This window comes from Lampetra planeri, chromosome 52 (genome assembly GCF_965212315.1).
Source record: "Lampetra planeri chromosome 52, kcLamPlan1.2.h2, whole genome shotgun sequence".
NCBI lineage: Eukaryota > Metazoa > Chordata > Hyperoartia > Petromyzontiformes > Petromyzontidae > Lampetra > Lampetra planeri.
In genome coordinates this window covers 1,155,978-1,175,813 of record NC_136158.1, presented here as the reverse complement: position 1 = coordinate 1,175,813, position 19,836 = coordinate 1,155,978, and the positions used below count along the sequence as shown (strand labels likewise).

General features: G+C 42.9%; 1 protein-coding gene across 3 annotated transcripts in view; it reads left to right on the top strand.

Annotated features, from left to right (window-relative positions):
* Positions 1-283: 283 nt before the first annotated feature.
* Positions 284-19,836, top strand: part of MTHFD1 (methylenetetrahydrofolate dehydrogenase, cyclohydrolase and formyltetrahydrofolate synthetase 1) — a 38,230-nt gene continuing 18,677 nt past the window's right edge. The window contains exons 1-10 of one of the 3 annotated variants that reach the window (XM_078617018.1): positions 284-517; positions 9,926-10,010; positions 10,120-10,179; positions 11,194-11,247; positions 12,114-12,250; positions 12,367-12,467; positions 14,638-14,774; positions 17,073-17,184; positions 17,702-17,829; positions 18,776-18,873. In XM_078617018.1, coding sequence (XP_078473144.1) covers positions 480-517; positions 9,926-10,010; positions 10,120-10,179; positions 11,194-11,247; positions 12,114-12,250; positions 12,367-12,467; positions 14,638-14,774; positions 17,073-17,184; positions 17,702-17,829; positions 18,776-18,873 — 950 coding nt within the window. In that variant the 5' untranslated portion in view covers positions 284-479. Of the gene's footprint in view, positions 518-9,361; positions 9,711-9,925; positions 10,011-10,119; positions 10,180-11,193; positions 11,248-12,113; positions 12,251-12,366; positions 12,468-14,637; positions 14,775-17,072; positions 17,185-17,701; positions 17,830-18,775; positions 18,874-19,836 lie in introns of those variants that run through there. The other 2 variants (XM_078617016.1, XM_078617017.1) reach the window with 2 other exon arrangements.

The window sequence follows — 19,836 nt, the reverse complement described above, 5'->3', positions numbered from 1 at the left end:
CACTTTAAGATGTTCTTTGCTCATGTTTTTGTTTGTTGCGGTTGCACCCGAGTCAAGAGCCGCATGGCTCACAAGGCTCCACCTAATAAACGAAACTGAAACTGCTGCGTGCTAAACTCACCACGTGTTTCTCATGACCCACGCCTTTTATATAACCCCCCGCCCCTCCGAGCCGTGACTCCGCCCACAAACTCAATTAGACTCCTCCCTCCCTCATCGCTCCACCAATAGGCACGCTTCATTCTCGTAACCCCCCCCCATCCCTCTTATAGGCCCGCCCACCACCCGGCCTTGTCACGCGCGCGCGCGCGCCACCGACAGACACTTCTCAGTTTCCCGCCATTCTCCCACCTCAAGCAAACTTTCCCCTCAGCTTCGATTGACAACTTCTGCAGAGCAATTAAACGCGGGCTTTAGTAATCGAAACGTATACAAGCGTAACGAAGAACTCCACAAGTGTTACACACAACACGCGCGCAATGGCAGCGGTGTTACTGAGCGGCAAAGACGTCTCTGCGTAAGTGACGCAACATTTAGTTGTGGTCGTGAGGGGATTTTTGTGTCGTCTAACTTGATTTTTCAAGTGTCAAGGTTGTGTGTGTGTGTTTTTTAGTCAAGTTGCTTTCGACAGTGGGGTGACTGCGTTAGAAAATGTTGTTGAAGCGCTGTATACTGGAAGTGCATAGGCCCACATTTACCTCAGACACTTTCAATAAACTTAATGATTTCTTATCAAACTTTGTTAGAGCAAATTTTTTGTATACATAATCAGTTGTTTTTTTAAACGGGGGACCTTAAATAATCTTCAAACAATGTATTCCTGTTGGAAACCAACGGGAGTTTATTTTATGGACGGCCTCGGACCCGTCATTGTAACGTGGAATTTCCATGCGGTGGGCTTATGATCATCACGGTTTTTTTTAGCAGTTAGATACTTTTACTTTCATTGTTAACCGTTAAATACAACGCCTTAAAGATGTACTAATGTACATAGCCCTGGCCCTTTGGGCATTTAAATTTTCTGCAATCCGGGGGCATTTAAATTCCCTTAAAGTGCAAATTCAACCTCGAAAGTGCAGTATGGTTATACTATATACTTTCATATGGCTACTGATGTAGATACAGAGCAACAACAACTACAGTCTCACACCAGCGTATTTGTGTACAGTATCACTGTAAACGTGCTTATTGTCCTGGAAATTACGTTTTAACACATCAGTTTTTTAAACCCTTTCTACTCTCAAACCACGTTTATGAGCACAATACTCATCGAAAACCCCCCCTCATATCAGCTTAGCCCATGTTTTATTATATCTGCAGCCTCGCATTGATTTAACGATTTCTGCAAAGAAAAAACTGATCAATAACAATACCTTTAAAGGCTTCGTTATACGTCGTTTTGGTCTCTTGTGGATGTCCGCAGTAGCACACTACTATTGGAGACTTTTAAAGTTTACATTTGTGCATCAGCTATACACTGCCGTGGTTGTGAGTGTGGACCATGAGCTGTATATTTACCGCACGACTGCACGGCGTGGTGACGACCTCATCCAGCAGTGGATTGACAAATGGGCGACTTGGCCAAAATGGGGATATTTGCAGTGTTGTGCCGAATGTAGAAGTTAAAGGCCGTGGTTTGCAATGGTTGAATAGCGATGGTGTGGTTATGCACGGTGGCTATGAGATGTTAACTACCTCGCCTGGTGTACAGGAGGTCGTGGGATCGATCCCCACCCTGACGATGCCTGCTGCTGTATATTTGGAGTTTGCGTGCCTCTCTCTCTCTCATCATCATCATAATGGCTAGGAGATGTTAACTACCTCGCCTGGTGTACAGGAGGTCGTGGGATCGATCCCCACCCTGACGATGCCTGCTGCTGTATATTTGGAGTTTGCGTGCCTCTCTCTCTCTCATCATCATCATAATGGCTATGATATGTTAACTACCTCGCCTGGTGTACAGGAGGTCGTGGGATCGATCCCCACCCTGACGATGCCTGCTGCTGTATATTTGGAGTTTGCGTGCCTCTCTCTCTCTCATCATCATTATAATGGCTAGGAGATGTTAACTACCTCGCCTGGTGTACAGGAGGTCGTGGGATCGATCCCCACCCTGACGATGCCTGCTGCTGTATATTTGGAGTTTGCGTGTCTCTCTCCCCGTGGTCCCGTGGATTTTTCTCCCGAGACCTCAATTTAGAAACGTGCGTTTAGAATATTTGATCTTCTATAAATCTCCACGTGATATTTCACTTCGTTGAGCTATCATTTGTGGCCAAGTCGCTTCTGAAAAAGAGCTACATAACTCATTGGGGTTTACCTGGTAAAAACAAATTAGTAAACTAAGCTTGTTGTGTCTCGTATGCGTGAATTTATCTCCGGGTGTTCCGGTTTTCCTCCCACATGTAAACAGACTCTCGGTAATTGGCCCGTAACACCTTAATATATAGAGGGCTGCAGAGCACGGGAAATTATTGGCGCCCCAGCTCGCCACGCTTGTCCGTGGTTCGTCGCGCATCTGAATTGTTCTCTCTCGCTTCGGAAAGACGTAGCGTGGTGGATTCGCGGCGATTGGAGTTTGTGAAATTCTTCTATTCTTGAGGGCCAAACACAACAAGGGCTGAGGATATTAGAAATTGATAGATGTGCAAGGCTTACCTTTACAGTTGTTGTTGTTGTTTGACTTGCATCCCACTGGGATTTTTGCACACAGCGTTGGTGTACGGTTTTTTTTTCTGCAATATTTTGCTGTCTTTCCTTGGATTTTCTGTTTGCACTTAGTCACATATTCACTTTAAGATGTTTTTTGTTCATGTTTTTGTTTGTTGCGGTTGCACCCGATTCAAGAGCCGAATGGCTCATAGGGCTATATCTAATAAATGAACTTGAACTTGAACTACATACATTTGTGATAAAGAGCTTTATAGCTCTTTGGATTCCTCCAGTACAAACAAACATTTGGATTCTGATTGAAAATGCGTGAAGTGAACCGATTGAAGAGCGCACGACTAGTATAAGACCTTTGTCCCGGCGACTGTTAATTTTTAGTCAATCAGCATGTTTGATGTGTTCGTATAAATTAGCTGCATTGGTTTACATTGTATCATGGACTTTGCTTATACTGGAAAAGACCAATTCGTTTAACTGTAGTAAATTATTTTAACTGACCTTTCTGCTCTGATAAAAGGTCATTGCATCTAACTGAATACAGTGTAGACGTGTGTATATTACAACTATAAGTCAGTAATTAATAACAAAAATGTGATGTGTTTTTGGCCTGTTCCCATAAATACAGCACTTCTGGTAAAGTTAAAGTAAGGTTTATTAGAAGTATGAGCCTAGATATTTTAGTTAATGTTTAATTAATTTAACAGTTTACTGTGGGGTACACAGTTTCTTGCATTAAACCTTAACCTGTGAGTGCTTTTGAGTTAATCTTTATCGACGTATCTTGAACTACTTTCGCATCTTGAGTAGCCAACCGTGCAGGGGAAGGACAACAAACTAAACGCAAAAAGCAGTTCTTAAGTAATGAGTTTGTCAATCTAGATCATTTAAAAGTGCATAGCTCCAGTGGCTTTCTAATATCGGAGGGAAGAGCTTTCCAGACGGCCAACAATCTAGATAATATAAAAGTGCATAGCTCCAGCGGCTTTCTAATATCGGAGGGAAGAGCTTTCCAGACGGCCGCAGAAGCGCATATGAAAGCACGCGATGCGGTCACTGTCTTTGTTCGAAGGCCAGCCAAAAGCCGCTGCGAGGATGACCGGGAGTGTGCATGATGGTTTATGCTCCTTGACATCATCAAGGTATTGTGTACTTAACGTAGTGGCACATTTGCTTTCTCCCGCAATCCCCACTATATTGGTATAAAAATGATAACATCCTGCACTCTAGTGGTTAAATATTGCTTTAAAGCAAACTGTTGCATCTATTTACCTGTATGACAGTTTATCGTATACTCAGGAAAGGGGTGGTGTTGTGGTTGTAGAGCATTGCGCTATCAACCTGGCGGCCTGAGTATCATTCCTGGCCGCAGCTAACATAAGTGGCGATTGATATCATAGACACCCTTCTTTACGAACTCGCACTGACCAGTGTATTTAAGTCTAGTCAAACCACCCTCCTGACCGACACGGCCATGGTTGGCTATGTATGGTGTGAAAGAAGTTCAACATACAGCAGTGGATTGAAAAATGATTTAACTTTGAATTTACTTTATCCAGAAATACATCCAAGAGAAGATAGAACTCGTTCTTACAGACTAGATAGCAACTTGCTGTAATAATACAATAATATTAATATAATGTATCACCCTTTCTCAATCCACAGTTGGATGAAGGCCACCTCTTCACACTGAGTCAATCATGTTGAAGAGGGGAGTGCCTAGGTCCGGTTTAAATATCACTCTCCACTGATTTCAGCCATTGCCAGGAATCAAATTCAGGTCCCTGGGTTCATAGCATAGTGAGTGAACCTCTGTGCCACCGGTTGCTGAATGAATACATAAGGTCGCACTCATTACACACGAAAGTGCTTCCCACAAATGAACCACAATACCTTGCTTATCTCGTCAAGGGGCGTAAACCATCAAAATGCGAATTCCGGTCATCCTGGCAGTGGCTTTTGTGGCTGGCCATCGAACAAAGACGGTCACTGCATAATGCGTGTTCAGATGCGCTTTTGCGGCCGTCTGGAACGCTCTTCCGATATTAGGAAGCCACTGGAGCTATGCACTTTTAAATCATCTCGAATGAAAACTTATTTTTTGAGAACTGATTTTTGTCTTTAGTTTATTGTCGTTCCCCTGCACCTCCGATTAGCACATTTGGTTACGTACGGTGCGTAAGAAGTTCAACATACAGTAAAACCTTGGATTGCGAGCATAATTCGTTCCAGAAACGTGTTTGTAATCCAAAGCACTCGTATATTAAAGCACTCGTATATCAGTTGTGGTCACGTGAGGCTCGGCAGACAAAGCGTATACGTACTACTCGTATTGCAAGACCTCGCTCGTTTATCAAATTAATATGTATTTAAAAAATGTGCTCGTCTTGCAAAAACACACGCAGACCAAGTTACTCGCAATCCAAGGTTTTACTGTACCTACACTCCAAACATTACTTGCTCTACTGCCTCGTAAAGGCACCCTTATTGCCCCTGCAGATGGGTCGCTCATGCATGTAATCTCCAAGAACCAGCAATCCTGTCAGCATAAAAATATCATTAACACAATTATATTCTTTGTCAATCCATTGCTGCTTAAAGGCCTCCCCATGCCTTGTCGGTCATGGGGTTGTTTGCCCATACTTCACGATGCTGGTTGGTGCAGGTTGTTGAAGACAGGGGGCTCAGAACAGCCATGATGTTTGCCGTGGCTGTTAATCAAACTCAAGTCCTATCTCATATAGTTTCGTGTGCTAGCCGATGCATCATTTATCTACATAATAGCACGTAAGTTTTCAATGGACGACATAGTGAACCAATGTAGCCTGCGCTCCTTACATGAATATATTGCTCCTGAATATATTGCTGCCATACATAAGAATATAATAGTTATACAGTATATTATGTTATGACCATGCTTCGCCACGCTGTTCATTGCAGGTTGGTGAAGGGGGGTGGGTGGGAGTGGGTAGGTGAGACCGGTCAATGACTGGTTTAGTTATCATTCCCCACTGATGTTGTACGTGGCTGAATCAAACTCTGGGTCATTGGATTATTGGCGTAATACGCTAACTACTACGCCACTGCTTTACGCAGATATTTGAAACATGCATCGTTCATGCTTGTAGTGGGTAACACTTGACAGAAAATGCTGGTGCTCTGCAACAGCGGTTGTGTTCGAGAGGCTGGAGGTTGCAGGCATGTGGCATTATCAATCCGTGTTGGGCCGGGTTCACCCTGCAGTGACATTTTATTGGATATTAACTTATCAAGTTGGCAGTATTCAGCTGGGTCCACGCTGGGTCATTGGGTTTTGGCATGGTTGAGATGGGTTTGAGCTTGGTCAAAGCCCAATTGCTCATCGGGTTATCGGTTGCTTCTGCTAGCATTGTACATTTATCCTAATAAAGCCAGCACAAGTACACATTTTTAAGAGCGATACTGATCAAATCACCTAGAATGTGCTCCATCTTGCCAGCTCTCGTAAACTAAAGCAGTTGAGTCTGGATCGTGCTTTGATGGGTTAAGCACCACGTGCAACGAATTGTCACAGGGCCTGTGGGGCTGTGTGTTGGGCAGTAGAGGGGAGTGCAGTAAAATCCATTGTTGTCCTCTGTTTCTAAACCTTAACGTCTGATGCTCCCCATCTTCACAAAGTCACACTGACCAGCGTGGTGGAATACGGTCAAATTAGTTCAAAGGCCCTCATCCAGCAGTGGATTGTTAGAGGGTTGTAGATGTATTGGGTTGGATACAGGCCTACAAGGGCTACTGTTGTGTATGTAATTCGTGTAATTATTCACCTCCCTTGTGATTAAACGATTTTCTAGATTTAGAGTAACCATTTAATTCAAGAATTGATTCTTGTTTTGTCACTGTGGTGAATGTATAGTCTTACATGGCTGTGGGGTTTGCGTAAACAAGGTAGCTTTAATTATGCATATGAAATACATTTTTATAAGATTCATGTATGCTCTATAAAGATGTTACAATTTGGGTAATGAAGAGATCAGAGATTTTCAAATGAGACGGAGAAAATGATTTTTTTATACGAATGAGACCATAAAAATGAGACGATGAATTCGGTTCACGTACAGGTGCAAGGTGGATTATTACTTCACAGAATTATGAGAGATGGTAATGACTTTGGGCGGCCTTCATCCATCGTGCATTGATCATGGCTTCTGATGATGATGATTGCAATTTATTGCATTGCTGGGAGGGGGTGGGAGTATGCGCAGTGCATAGCTAGCAAAAGTAAGATTAATCATTTACATTTTGTAAGACTCTTTTCATTCGTAGATCCCAATGCACCGTGTATGGAAAGTAGGAAATGAACAGAACCTGCAGGGTAAACGACCAGGACTAGGGGAGTTTTCAAGACAGGACTTAAATAGCTCTAACGACTAAATTTCGATGTAAAGCTTTCGTGACTGCAGGGATTCATCTTCTTGGTTCTTTCGGTAAAGTCACGTAGAAGGGAAGTAATAAAATAAAAACATAAAACATAATAAAATAATTCTCACGACGATTCGGCCACAACGCAAGCAGCCGTCCTCAGGTGAAGAACAGGTCTGTTTTATTTTTATTATTTTATTATTTCTATTCTACGTGACTTTACCGAAAGAACCAAGAAAAAGCTCTAACGACTGTTTCATTTGAAGTATCTTTCTCACTGCTGAGTGTCGTTGCGGGTCTTGTTCGCAAGGGCACGAGAAGAAGCAACTTTTGCACAGGCTAGTGACAGACTTTGCTGCGCAAAGCGACATATGAAGCGACAAGTTGCAGACAGAGTTGGGGAGTCTCCCTGTGTACACTGCATGTAAGTGTCAGCACGGATGGCTATGTAATGAATGGGGAGTTTGTTGTTAAAATAATTAGATATCCTAAGGTGACAGACTGAGATTTTGTATTTGTAGGTTGAGATTAAAAAAAAAATCCTACGTCCCATGACTCTCCACAAAAATACGCTCATGAATTAGCATTGCTCTCAAAAGTCTGAAAGGGTTTTTTTGTGGTTGTAAAGAATCACTTGCGTGGCTGTGCAAAATGAATTAGATTCACTATTATTCGTGTTAAGTTTGGCTCAAACACCATCATTGTACAGGATAAGGGCTTTGGCATTGTGTGGTATAAGTGGGCACAAATACATTTTACATTTTAAACATCTCGTGGATGTTTTGAGCAAAGTCACATTTAGTGCAAAGCATCAACAATAACCTCGTTTCAAAGACTTTATAACTTCAACGTCTGAGCAGGTATTTTATTTCCAGCGCTGTGGACTTAAAATCTGTATTTTGTGCTGCGTTAATTTACTGTTGTAATTGTTTAGTTCTGGCATGTGTTTCTTATAACTGAGAGCTATCAACACCACCAATGCCCTTTAACCACCTAATTTTAAAATACTAGGGCAGTATAAGGCATTGGATAGATACTGATATCTAGAAAATCTATTTAAAGAGTATATCCTCATTACTCATAAATAGTTCAGACTCCAAAACCGTCAATTTAACTTGATTATTGTGTGGTGTGTTACAGTGCACGCATGTTTCTCGTTTATAAATCAAAACCCTTTGAATTAACTTGCTTGAAAAGACATTTTATTGTTCCTGAAAATAAAATCCTTTTGATTTATCATTGCAATGAGGAAGTGAGAGGAAGACTCAAGGGGGTAGAAATCACAGAGACGATGAGAGAGAAAAGGCTGGAGCGGTTCGGTCATGTTGAGAGACAATAGGAAAATTATATGGGTCAGAAGGTGCAAGTGATGCAAGTGGAAGGAAAGTGATCAAGAGGAAGGCAGAAGAAGAGGTGGGGCGATGTGGTGTGATCGGACATGGTGGCCCGAGGAGTGGAAAGAGAGTGGCGAAGGACATGGCAGCATGGAGAAGGGTGGCTCGGACAGCGGGACCCCACATGAGTGGGACAAACGCGTGGAATAAGAATATTGCAATGGGATGGAACTAGTGATCTGTGAAAAAAAAGCTTTATACCTCATCAGATTCCTCCAGTATCAATAGATATTCTGATTCTGATTGAAAGCTGGATAGTCCACATTGGCATAGAGCACAGAATTAGAAGGACATGTTTTTACTCAATGGGAAATATTAATAGTTATTGATCAGCCTTGCATTAGACGATTATAGTGTGTTACGTAGCTTATACATAACACGTGTTGGTTTCTTCATTGGGCAAGGAGTGATGCAGAGTACGAATGTGGCACACAAAATAACTTGTGCATTTTTAGCAAGTACGGTTTTTGATGAGTGGGCGAATTGTGGAAGTTGAAAGCGAGTCGTTATTTGGAAAGTTCATGTTGCTGGAAATTGTAGTTATTTTAATTTCAAATGTGAAAACATGCCACTCTGTTCCTCTCAATCGGTCAAAAGCAATTGACAAGTTTATGGTTATATTGGGAACATTACGGTTATGTCTCGCATACCCCGGTAATGCTATGAACTCCTAGTATACAACGCCCCCAGATAATCTATGTTGATTGGTCAAAGTCTTATCGCATTGACAATGACATTAACTAAAATGTGAAGGTTGGAGTTTGACCTGCAGCTGATACAATCAGTTCCCGTTGCATCATTACTGGAAAATACTTTGTCCTCCCGTAACAACACAGATTCATAATATTTATTATTTTCTAGATATGCTTAGTCACTGTAGCCTTTATATTAGGCATGGCCACACAGTGATGTGGTGTCTGCTGAAGTGTCTGTTGGTTTTGACTTGTAAATATGTTCTTGTTGCTGTTTCGCGTTGTACCTAGACAGATCATTCGTGAGAATGTGTAGTTTTTCTTTTGCTCTGCAAAGTTAAAGGATATATATATTTTAGTTGTGGACCGAGAAGACTGCTCTGATATATTTGTTAAGTTTTGTTAAAAAAGAAGTTGAAAATAAGTAGAGAATGCCGACTGTATTAAACAGAGTGCTACTGGCAGCTTGTGTGAATGTCCGGCATTACGGAATTGCGATTGGTGCTCGGAAGGTTGGATTTGCAACGAGAGAAGCCAAACCTTTGGTATCGATGGCACAGTATGTCGCGTACGCACACACTCCACACTACACCACTATGTTTTGTTACACTGCATCTGGCACCTGCCGCTTGCCAAAGATTTCGACAGTGCAAATGTATATTTGAATCGTTTGGGCAAATGCCGTTTTAATTCGTAAATCAATTGCACGTGTACAGGAGGTTATGGTTGTTAAAGCAGTGCCGTGGTTATTTCTTTCAACGTTGTTTTTCGCAGCGATGTCCGCGCAAGACTCAAAAAAGAGGTCCTAGAACTGAAGCAGATGCATCCGACCTTTCAACCCGGACTGGCCATAGTGCAGGTAACGCTCGGGCTGGGCCGTTATCACAGTTTACTCTGTTAAGATTTTTTTACGACACTAACAGTAATTACTAATGGGTTTTTCATTTTATTTTATCACCTTTGCCCAGGTTGGAAACCGTGAAGACTCCAATGTTTACATCAAGATGAAACTGAAGGCTGCAGAAGAGGTTCATGATTACTCTCTTCTTATTCTATGCCAAAAAGTCCCATTATTTGATAGGGGTCAGTTGCTCATGTTTTTGATATTTTCTGTGCCTCTTGATTCGGTCAGGTCCACCTTCTCTCATACATCATTCCACCACATCCTTCCATCTCACCCTGGGTTCTCCCTCGAATCCATCTGCCCTCTACTGGCATCCCTTTCGTCCTTCTAAATTGCATCTTCTTTGGCTACAAGAGGTTATTGATTCCATCCTTGGCTATTTAATGCATATTTGAGCTCTGTTAGTTTCGCAACGCAGCTGTCAACCCATCGTACACTGCCTGCAACCCCTTAAGTTCGTTCAGGCTATTGCCTGTTGTGGTGATTTCGGCTGTGAAAATATATACGCGCACTGCCTGGGAATTTTTAATAGAAATTTTAATCCAAAATTGCTAAAAGTTGATATTTTGTAAAAATATCGTGGAAATTATACACAGTTGAGTATTATCATTTATGTCTTAACAAGCGTTGCTCTTTTCTTCAACTGTGTTCTTACAACCACATTTATTATTTAACTCTTTTATTATCGTTGATAATTATATAGGCTGTGTGTACTGGGCTATTGACATGAGTTTCAGCTTTGTTCATGAAACATAAAAATAGAATCGTGATCAGATATGCTATGGTGATGTAGTTGAAATGAAGTCCAGCTTTGAGAGCGTTAATGCATTGTAATGTCCATCTGTCTGGCTGGCTGTAAATGTGGGGCACAATAACTCTTGAAAAGATGATCAATGTGAACCAGTTGTGAGTAGAAAGTTGTTGCTATTAGGGTAGAGTGTAATCTTGTTCTCCTGTTAATAACAGACAGATATGAATGCCCTCAACCTTCGTGTAACAAACCTTGAAACTCTATATGAGCTCGTTTCTCATATGCGTGCACCGACCCGAAATGCAGTCACATTCAGACACTTGTATTTTTCTATGAACGCACTGTTGGCGCATTACTTTTAACTGTGTTAACAACCTTGTGGTCCAGATTGGAGTGGCTGCCGTCCACGTATGTCTGTCAAGGAACACCACCGAAACAGAGGTACGGATTCCACTTGGTTTGTTGCAATGAGTCAGCCGTTGATAATACGGAGGAAACGCAAAACGTTTGACCGAAGCATTTGTAGTTGCCTGGTTCAGCAGTTCCACTGCTGGATTATTTTTTTCAGCCTGAGGACGACCGCTTGTGTTGCGATCGAAACGTCGTGATATACAGGAAGTCCTCTACTTACGATGGAGATGCGTTACGACGACCTCATCGTAAGTCGAAAATATCGTAAGTCGAAGATGGCCTAGCCTACCCAGGAGTCTTAAAGAATGGTGATAATTTAGCAAAACAGAGCAATTTATAGTACTGTACTGTATAAACGATATACTGTATGTATTTATTAATTACAATACTGTATTGCACAGTAAAATGTAAAAAAAGAAAACTAAGGTAAATTCTTAGCCTATCTATATGAACTGCAATTTAATAGAAAGTTTTTTCAGGAAACAATCCTATCTGCTATAAAACCTTTTAACATGCATTGAACGTATCGTATCGTGGTAACCTTAACATGAAATCGCTAAAGCTATGTATTATACATGCATTGAACGTATCGTAACATATCATATTGTACTGTACTCGCCAAGATTCTGTCCGTCGTCTGCATACTTGAACGATGTTAGGTTGCTGATGGCAATTTTGTCGTATCGCTATCGCCATCGTAAGATCGAAATATCGTAAGTCAGACCATCGTAACTCGGGGACTACCTGTATTATTTTTTATTATTTTTCTACCTACATGACTTTACCGAAAGAACCAAAGAGTATGGATTCCTGCAGTCACAAAAGCTTCAAATGAAGATAGTTTGTAGTTGCGCGAGCGTTTCTCATGCTCGCACACTTCTAAATCTTGTGCGCAGTTGCTGGATAAAATTAGGGACCTCAACGAGAACACACAAGTGCACGGGATAATTGTGCAGCTCCCGCTGGAATCGGACCATCCAATTAACGCTAACCGCGTCACCAACTTCATTGTCGCGGGCAAGGATGTGGACGGGTATGTATCCCGAGTTGCCGTACGCAGTTACACCTTTGTGCGATGCGCGTATAGACACCTCCGGGGCCTGTGAAATACGTAGATCGTTCCGGCGTGTGTTCCATACCGTTCTGCAGGCTGACGTGCACCAACGCTGGTCTCTTGTCTCGCGGAAATCTGGACGACTGCATTCTCCCCTGTACGCCCAAGGGCTGCCTGGAGCTCATTCGCAGGACAGGTGGCGTTTGCATTCACCTACGCATGCATCACATTCTCCGCCCCCCCCCCACACACACACACACGTGCGATTCTAATCATCGTCACGATTTGGTACAGATGTCCAATGTTTTTTTTGTCTCTTTTTATGACATCTCGTTTTTATTCAGAATCTGAATCTTTATTTAGACTGGAGGAATCCGATGAGCTATGAAGCTCCTTTTCACAGATGTCCAGTATAGGCAGGGTCAGCAAGTTACAGCAGCAGTTTAACACGTAGGCATCTACAGAACGTAAACAACCAGTGGCATCTACATCTACAGGAGATTATACAACTTTTAAAGCCATTCCTTGTGAGTGTACAATGCCGTACATCGTGTTTGGAATCGACAGGAGTAAAGTTGGACTTATGAACAAATCGACTTAAGAACATATCTTTGCAACCCAACTCGTTTGTAAGTAGAGGAATCCCTGTTCTTCAAGTTAACATGCATCCCGATCAAACGTACAGCAAAACCCTGGCTAGCCGACCACTGACTCTGAATATCGGTGGGAATTACACCAAGTCACCCAATGGAGATGTATTGACTCCAGAAAAAAAGGGACCACCTCGCTATAATCCCTGAAAAACTCACAAGAAAAGAGCCATGACCAACCCTAACCCATCTGAACCCTGGCCCTCAAAGCGAGAAAGGCAGGAATCAAAGACCCCTACGCACGTTTTGGGTAATCCAGGACCCCCCCCCCCAAACCTCTGTAAACCCTGGGATGCCAGATGGGAAATGTAAATTAACCCTCCCCTCCCTACCCCCCTCCATCTCTGTGGAGTGCTAACACAAACTTCTCTTAGGGGACCCCAAAGGGACAGAAGCGAATCCAGGGCACGTTGAGGGAGCGACCAGCAATTTTCTCCTCCCAAACCCCCCAAGGAATTTTGTTGCTCTGAAAAAATAATGCAATTCACTCTTCACCTCTGGGATGTGGTGAGACTGAAGAGCAATAGCCGAAGGAAGCCTAACAAATCCAAAGTACATAGACAAAAGCATAAAAAAACAACCATGGATAAGGTTGATTCAAGAGAGCATGACAATGTTTACAGTGGATATCCATGAGCATGAAACAAAACCTGCGTATTACGTGCGTCGTGGTCAAAGGCATAAAGGAAATGCCAAGACGTGGAGCTGCCGACGCTGAGAAACTCTGTTGCACATTACTGGATTAAAATACCGTTGATTGTTTGGCTGCTTGATAAAACATTTGAGGTTTTTTTTGTACAGTACATTTCACAATTAATGTCATTGCTAACAAGTGACAGTGTCTCTGCTTATGAAAGTGAAATTTGCGAGAAATCTGAAATGCCAGAAAAGTGGCGCAACTCACATAAAATAACCTTGACATGAGAATAGGTTTTCCCCTTTTTTATGGCAACAAACGGGTGTAAAGATATTAAAACACCAAACTGAGACCTTTTACAAGGAATCATGTCTGCATTAACCACAATACTTGTGGTCAGAATGCAAGCAAAAAACATACCATTGTCGATAGAAAAGTCTCCACTTGTGGGTATTTTCACCTCTTCCACGTTGGCCAGACATCTTTGAAGAGGTGGGAGTACACACACTTAACCCCATCATATGTGTGACCTCTACCGATCAACTAAACCGTGGCATATATATATATTTGTGTGGCCAGACTTCGGGGGTAGAGGGGATCTAAGAAATCCTCCCTGGAAAATGTACCAAACTGACCACCTGAAATGCAAGTCCAGTGTTCAAACAATTACAGCAGCATTTTATTTTGTATTAAGCTATTGTGTCCAATTTTTCGATTTAAAGCTTTCGTGACTGCAGGGGTTCATCTTGGTTCTTTCTACTATTGTGTCCAGTTAACTAATTCCATAGATATCTCCTCGGTGTTATTTTAATCTTTTGTTAAATTCTTATTAATACTGTTGTTTGTATGTTTGTATGTATGTATGTTAATCATATTTGACACCGTACATAGCCAACGGTGCTAATCAGAGGTGTGGCGGAAGGACAACAAACTAAACACAAGAAATTAGTCTTACGTGTCCTGGCAAAAACTGTTCCCTAGGTTTACGCTAGGTCTACTTTGCAATGAGTGGGTGTTTTAAACTGAAGGGCGTTGCTGATTTGTCTGTACCTCCATACATCTGCTGTGGCACTGCCCAGGGGTGAAAATCGCCGGCAAGAGAGCAGTCGTGTTGGGGCGAAGCAGTATTGTGGGAGCTCCGATGCACGACCTGCTGCTTTGGAACCACGCCACAGTCACGACTTGCCACTCCAAGACTGAGAACCTGGAGAAAGTGGTGCGGAGCGACGCACATTACCACCGCGATCGTCACCGTGGTGTTCACACTGTGTGTGTGTGTGGGGAGTGGTGGGGCAGTGGTTAGCATGCTGCGCTGCGAAGCCGGCGACCCGAGTTCGATTCCCCTCAGTCAATAACCGTGGCGAATATTTGAACCGGTCCCAGGCCTCCCCTAGGTTGACTCTGCTTCAAATGAGTACCTGGTGCGATGCGTAGACATGGCTACTTGGGGGGACAAAGTCGGCTGGGCATGGAGCTGCCCACCCACCTCCTTGTGTGCCATGCCGGCCTTCATAGGTGCCCGCTAACAGCACTTGCCCCAAGTCTGCTAAAGGCTATAGGGTGAAACCTTTGTGTTTGTTGTTTAGTAGTCCTGTAACAATTTTCTTCCCAGCCTCCCCCCTTTGCGATTTGAATAATAGTCACAATTCTGTGGAATGATTCGGTTATTCACGGTTGTGTGGGGGGGGGATGTCGCACGTCTAAGTGCCGTGCAGTGTTTAGGTGAAGCCACTGTAGTGTTTAGTAATGGAAATAATTTATTCTTACCTGCACGATTTGATGCATGTGCTGTGAGTGTAGGATGATTTTATTCATTGTAATCTAATATAATGATCATGAAGAGAGTGATTTGGTTTTAATAGTGCCCTTTATGCCGGGGGGGCGTAAAAGAGACTCGGCACTTGGCGTGCACTCTGGCATTAGTCTGGCAGTAGGGCGTGAGAATTTCCGCCTTGTGTGATCCTCAAACGAGCAATTTGCGGGTACATTTTCTAATTTTGGACCATAACGCCGGCATTCAATCGCCTACGCATTTCCAGCGACATCGGACAGATCATTCACGTCCGTTATAAAACGGACAAGCGTGTATTTACACTTGTGCAATGGTGTTTTGGCGATTACATCAAACATCTTGGGTGGAATTTTCTCTTGGTTTGTCATTTAAAGCTGTGTAAATAAAGAAGGGGGGCGGGGGGCGGAAATAACTTCGCTTTTTTGCAACTGACCACAGTTTTATCTTTTTTTAAATGTCATGTTATCCCATTTTAGTGGTAGTGTGTAGCAAAAAGAAGTCACGAAAGCTTCAAGTCTAAAAAGGAACGGGTCTGGTCACTCTTACAAATAAGACTACCCTGTTCATTTCAGTTCTCACCTGGTTATACAAATACACTTGAACATGGTATTGGCCAAACTTCCAAATTGCTGAGACGTAAAAAACCTACCAGTGTTTTCAGGGCTCTGTACAGTAAAACCTTGGATTGCGAGTAACTTGGTCTGCGAGTGTTTTGTAAGACGAGCAAATTTTTAAAATAAATATAATTCGATAAACGAGCGAGGTCTTGCAATACGAGTAGTACGCATATACGCTTTGCCGAGCGTCACGTGATCACAGCTGATATACGAGTGCTTTGGATTACAAACACGTTTCTGGAACGAATTATGCTCGCAATCCAAGGTTTTACTGTATTGTAAAGTGCATTCTCAAACTAAGCCAGTCCAAGTTTTTTGCTCACTCTTTGTCTCTGACAAGAGTGTGGGCGTTCCGTGAACCGTTAGTCCACTCCGTATAAGAGTTTTTTTTGGGTTAGATCGCGGAAATATAAATGTGTCATTATACCTGTCACCACGTGACACAGCTAGTTCAGCACACCGGTGTGTTGGAGAGTAAACCCACGACATTTACAATTTAAGTATGATGTTTCGCCGGTAATTACAACCAGATGAGACTGGTTGACGGATTTAATTACATATTTATGCCATCTGACCCTAATATTGGTCGCGAAAGTCGACGTATTAAACTGTTAGCCCACTTGACTTAAAGCTTTCGTGACTGCAGGAATTCATCTTCTTTGGGTCTTTCGGTAAAGTCACGTAGATAGGTTCAAATTAATAAAAATAAAATGTACAATTATTAATTTAAACCTATCTACGTGACTTTATCGAAAGACCCCAAGAATGTTAGCCTACTATATGTATATTTGCAGGCAATAGTCAAAAATAGATATGTGGACTGGCAAACAGAAAAGAGTCACGCAGATATAGCATGCTTTGATTTTTCCCGAGAGACATAGAGGAATGTGTGGAGCGGGGAACAGATGTTAATTCGAGATATTGTCAAGTAAAATAAGAAGGCTTGGGCAGGATGCATCATGAGAAGCGGCGATGGCCGATGGACGAGACTGGGTAGCCGCCGGTTTTAAAAAGGCCCAAGTGTTTTGACGACAAAGTTAATTTAGTTTTTAGTCAATTAATCGTATTAACTCTGAATCTTCTGTGTGTCCATATTGATGCGAAGGTTTCTGAAGGAGACATTGTGGTGGTGGCTGTTGGCAAAGCCGAGATGGTTCGTGGCAGCTGGATCAAGAAGGGTGCCGTTGTGATTGACTGTGGAATTAACCACATACCAGGTAACTAGGAGAATCACAGTTACAATCAACTCCTATGTTGAAATGTCGTAATCATTGGCAAGGCTCTCTCTCTACTACGAGAAGAGGGCCTCCCAATGCCTTTAAAATCGCTCTTGATCCTGTGAAACCACGGCCTGTTCCGTTTCTTCATCTGAATAAATATCATTGCTTCATCTCCACTATGGTCCTCTCTGGTACTTTCTCCTTTGTTGCCATTCCCTTCACCAACCGTGTTCATCTGCAGTCAACCTTTACGATGCATCTTGCTGCAAGCTCAATTTTCTTAACAGTATGATACCTATGAATTAAGTTTGCTCATTTGGTCCATGCCATGTGCTGCTCTCTCTCTATCTTCGTGTATACTTTCGAGCATGTATTTTCTTCATGCTTTTTTGCACACTTTTCAGCTTTTGTTACATTTGTAAGTGTCGGTGACCATGTTTCTGATATAATCGTCACAGCGGGTGATTCTCGCCGATAGAAAACGTTCGGCATCACCACGAAATATATCTTTCAGATAAAAGCAAAGTGTCCGGCCAGCGAATGGTGGGAGATGTGAAGTTTGACGAAGCAAGGGAAATGGCTTCCTTCATCACGCCTGTGCCGGGTGGCGTAGGCCCAATGACCGTCGCAATGCTGATGGAGGTATTTATGCAGACGCATTACTACAGCACCCAAGCACTGTTTTAAACTAAAACTAAACTATCCTTATTTTACCAGGTAAAGCCCACAGCTATATAGTTATTTTTCAGAAGCGACCTGGCTACAAATGATAGCTCAACGGAAGTGGCTTATGTGGACATTTATCGCAGCCAAATAACCACGGGGAGAACGGGCTAACTCCAAATATACAGCAGACGTCAGGGTCGAGATCAAACCCACGACCTCCTGTGTACCAGGCGAGGTAGTTAACATCTCGCCACTTAGTCAATCTATGCACGTTAAATTATGTTCGGACGTGGCCTGGTGGTCGCTAGTTTTATAGGACCCCAAGTGTTTGACGACAGATAGTTTAACATGTTTAGTTTAATTATTCATCGAGTCTCTGAGCTGGCACCACTGAGATCCTGGATTCCATTCCAAGCAACTGCCAGCGATTAAATCGAATTCTCAAGTGTGTAGTGAGTTTATGGTCTCAGCCCAGTCACTAATGACTGAACAAGAAAACATTTTATACTGGTAGGAACCTCCTGGTTACACCAGCCCACGGGATTATTGTGTCCGTCCGTCTGTCTTGCATCCAAAAATGGGCTGGGTGCAGATGGGAGGGTGGGGAGGGGCTGGGTGGGTGGGGAAGGTGGGGAGGGGCTGGGTGGGGAGGGGCTGGGTGGGGAGGGGGGTGGGAGGGGTGGGGCTGGGTGGGGAGGGGCTGGTCACCCCGTGGTGCCCTTATAAAACTCAACGTTTAACCTACTCACGCCGGCTTGTGCCCGCCCTCACAGTCGGCCATATTTGCGGAATACACCACGCCGCCGTTGACCCTGGCCATTGACCGAGCAACCCAACGTTCCTACCAGCTCCCTTCGCAGGAATGTGTTAAAAATGCTTTGCGATTGTGTTCTCGCTGTGTATGCGCTTTCACGTATTTCAGAACACTGTGGAATGCGCAAAGAAGTCGCTGGCGCAAGTTAAGACTGGAACGTGGGAACTGACCCATCTGAAGATTGAGCCAAAGCAGCCAGTCCCATGGTATGGCTTCAGTGCTTCTCCTTTGCCATGTCACTCGTGATATTGGTTGTTAAAGCCTACGTGTGAAACGTGTCACTATTGTCAGTGTGAGGAATGTAACAATTCACCTCTACCATGATGTGATGAATTGTCGTGATTTGTAGTGATGATTCGATTCGATAGTGAATTATTTTATTTATCTTGCTTCTGCCGTCTCGTTTGTACAGCCCACGCATCGTCTGTATCGTATCTCATTTGACTCATTCCGTGTGAATGTATCCTGAGCAGCGTAATAAATAGATTCTGGCTGATGAATCATCATTACATTTAAAAAAAAATTATATAGTGGAGATGAGGTGAATGAAACAGATGAGAAGAAGCAATGGGCAAATCTTTGATGATTCGTGAATTCGGTGAAAGCAAAATTGATGACTGTAAATGATGATGGATGGATTGAATGAATAGGGAATGAGTGAGAGCCATATAATGAGAATATGAAGAGGTAAAAGTAACGGTTGTGGTTATGAGGGGGAGATTAAGGGGTCGTAGGGTGAGCTTGGGAAAATAACTTAGTTTTGAGTGCAGAGTGGAAACTAGTGAGCGAAGGTGATTGTTTAATGTAGAGGGGAAGTTTGTTTCAGTGGGGGGCGAGAAGAGAAAGAGGGAAAGCGTGGATTGAGCGAAAGGAGAAACCAAGAGAGAGACAGCAAAGATTGTGAACGTAGAGGGCGAGAAGCCGACACTTATGAAGATACAAGAGTGGCAAGATATGAAGGGATTTGCCGACTAGAGTGAGGAAATAATAAAATAAATAAAATACATTTCTCACGACGTTTTGGCCACAACACAAGCCGCCGTCCTCAGGTAAAGAACAGAGCTGTTGGAAAATCAGGAAAAACAACATTGAGACGCTGTTTTTTCAACAGTTTTGTTTCTTCACCTGAGGACGGCTGCTTGTGTTGTGGCCAAAACGTCGTGAGAATT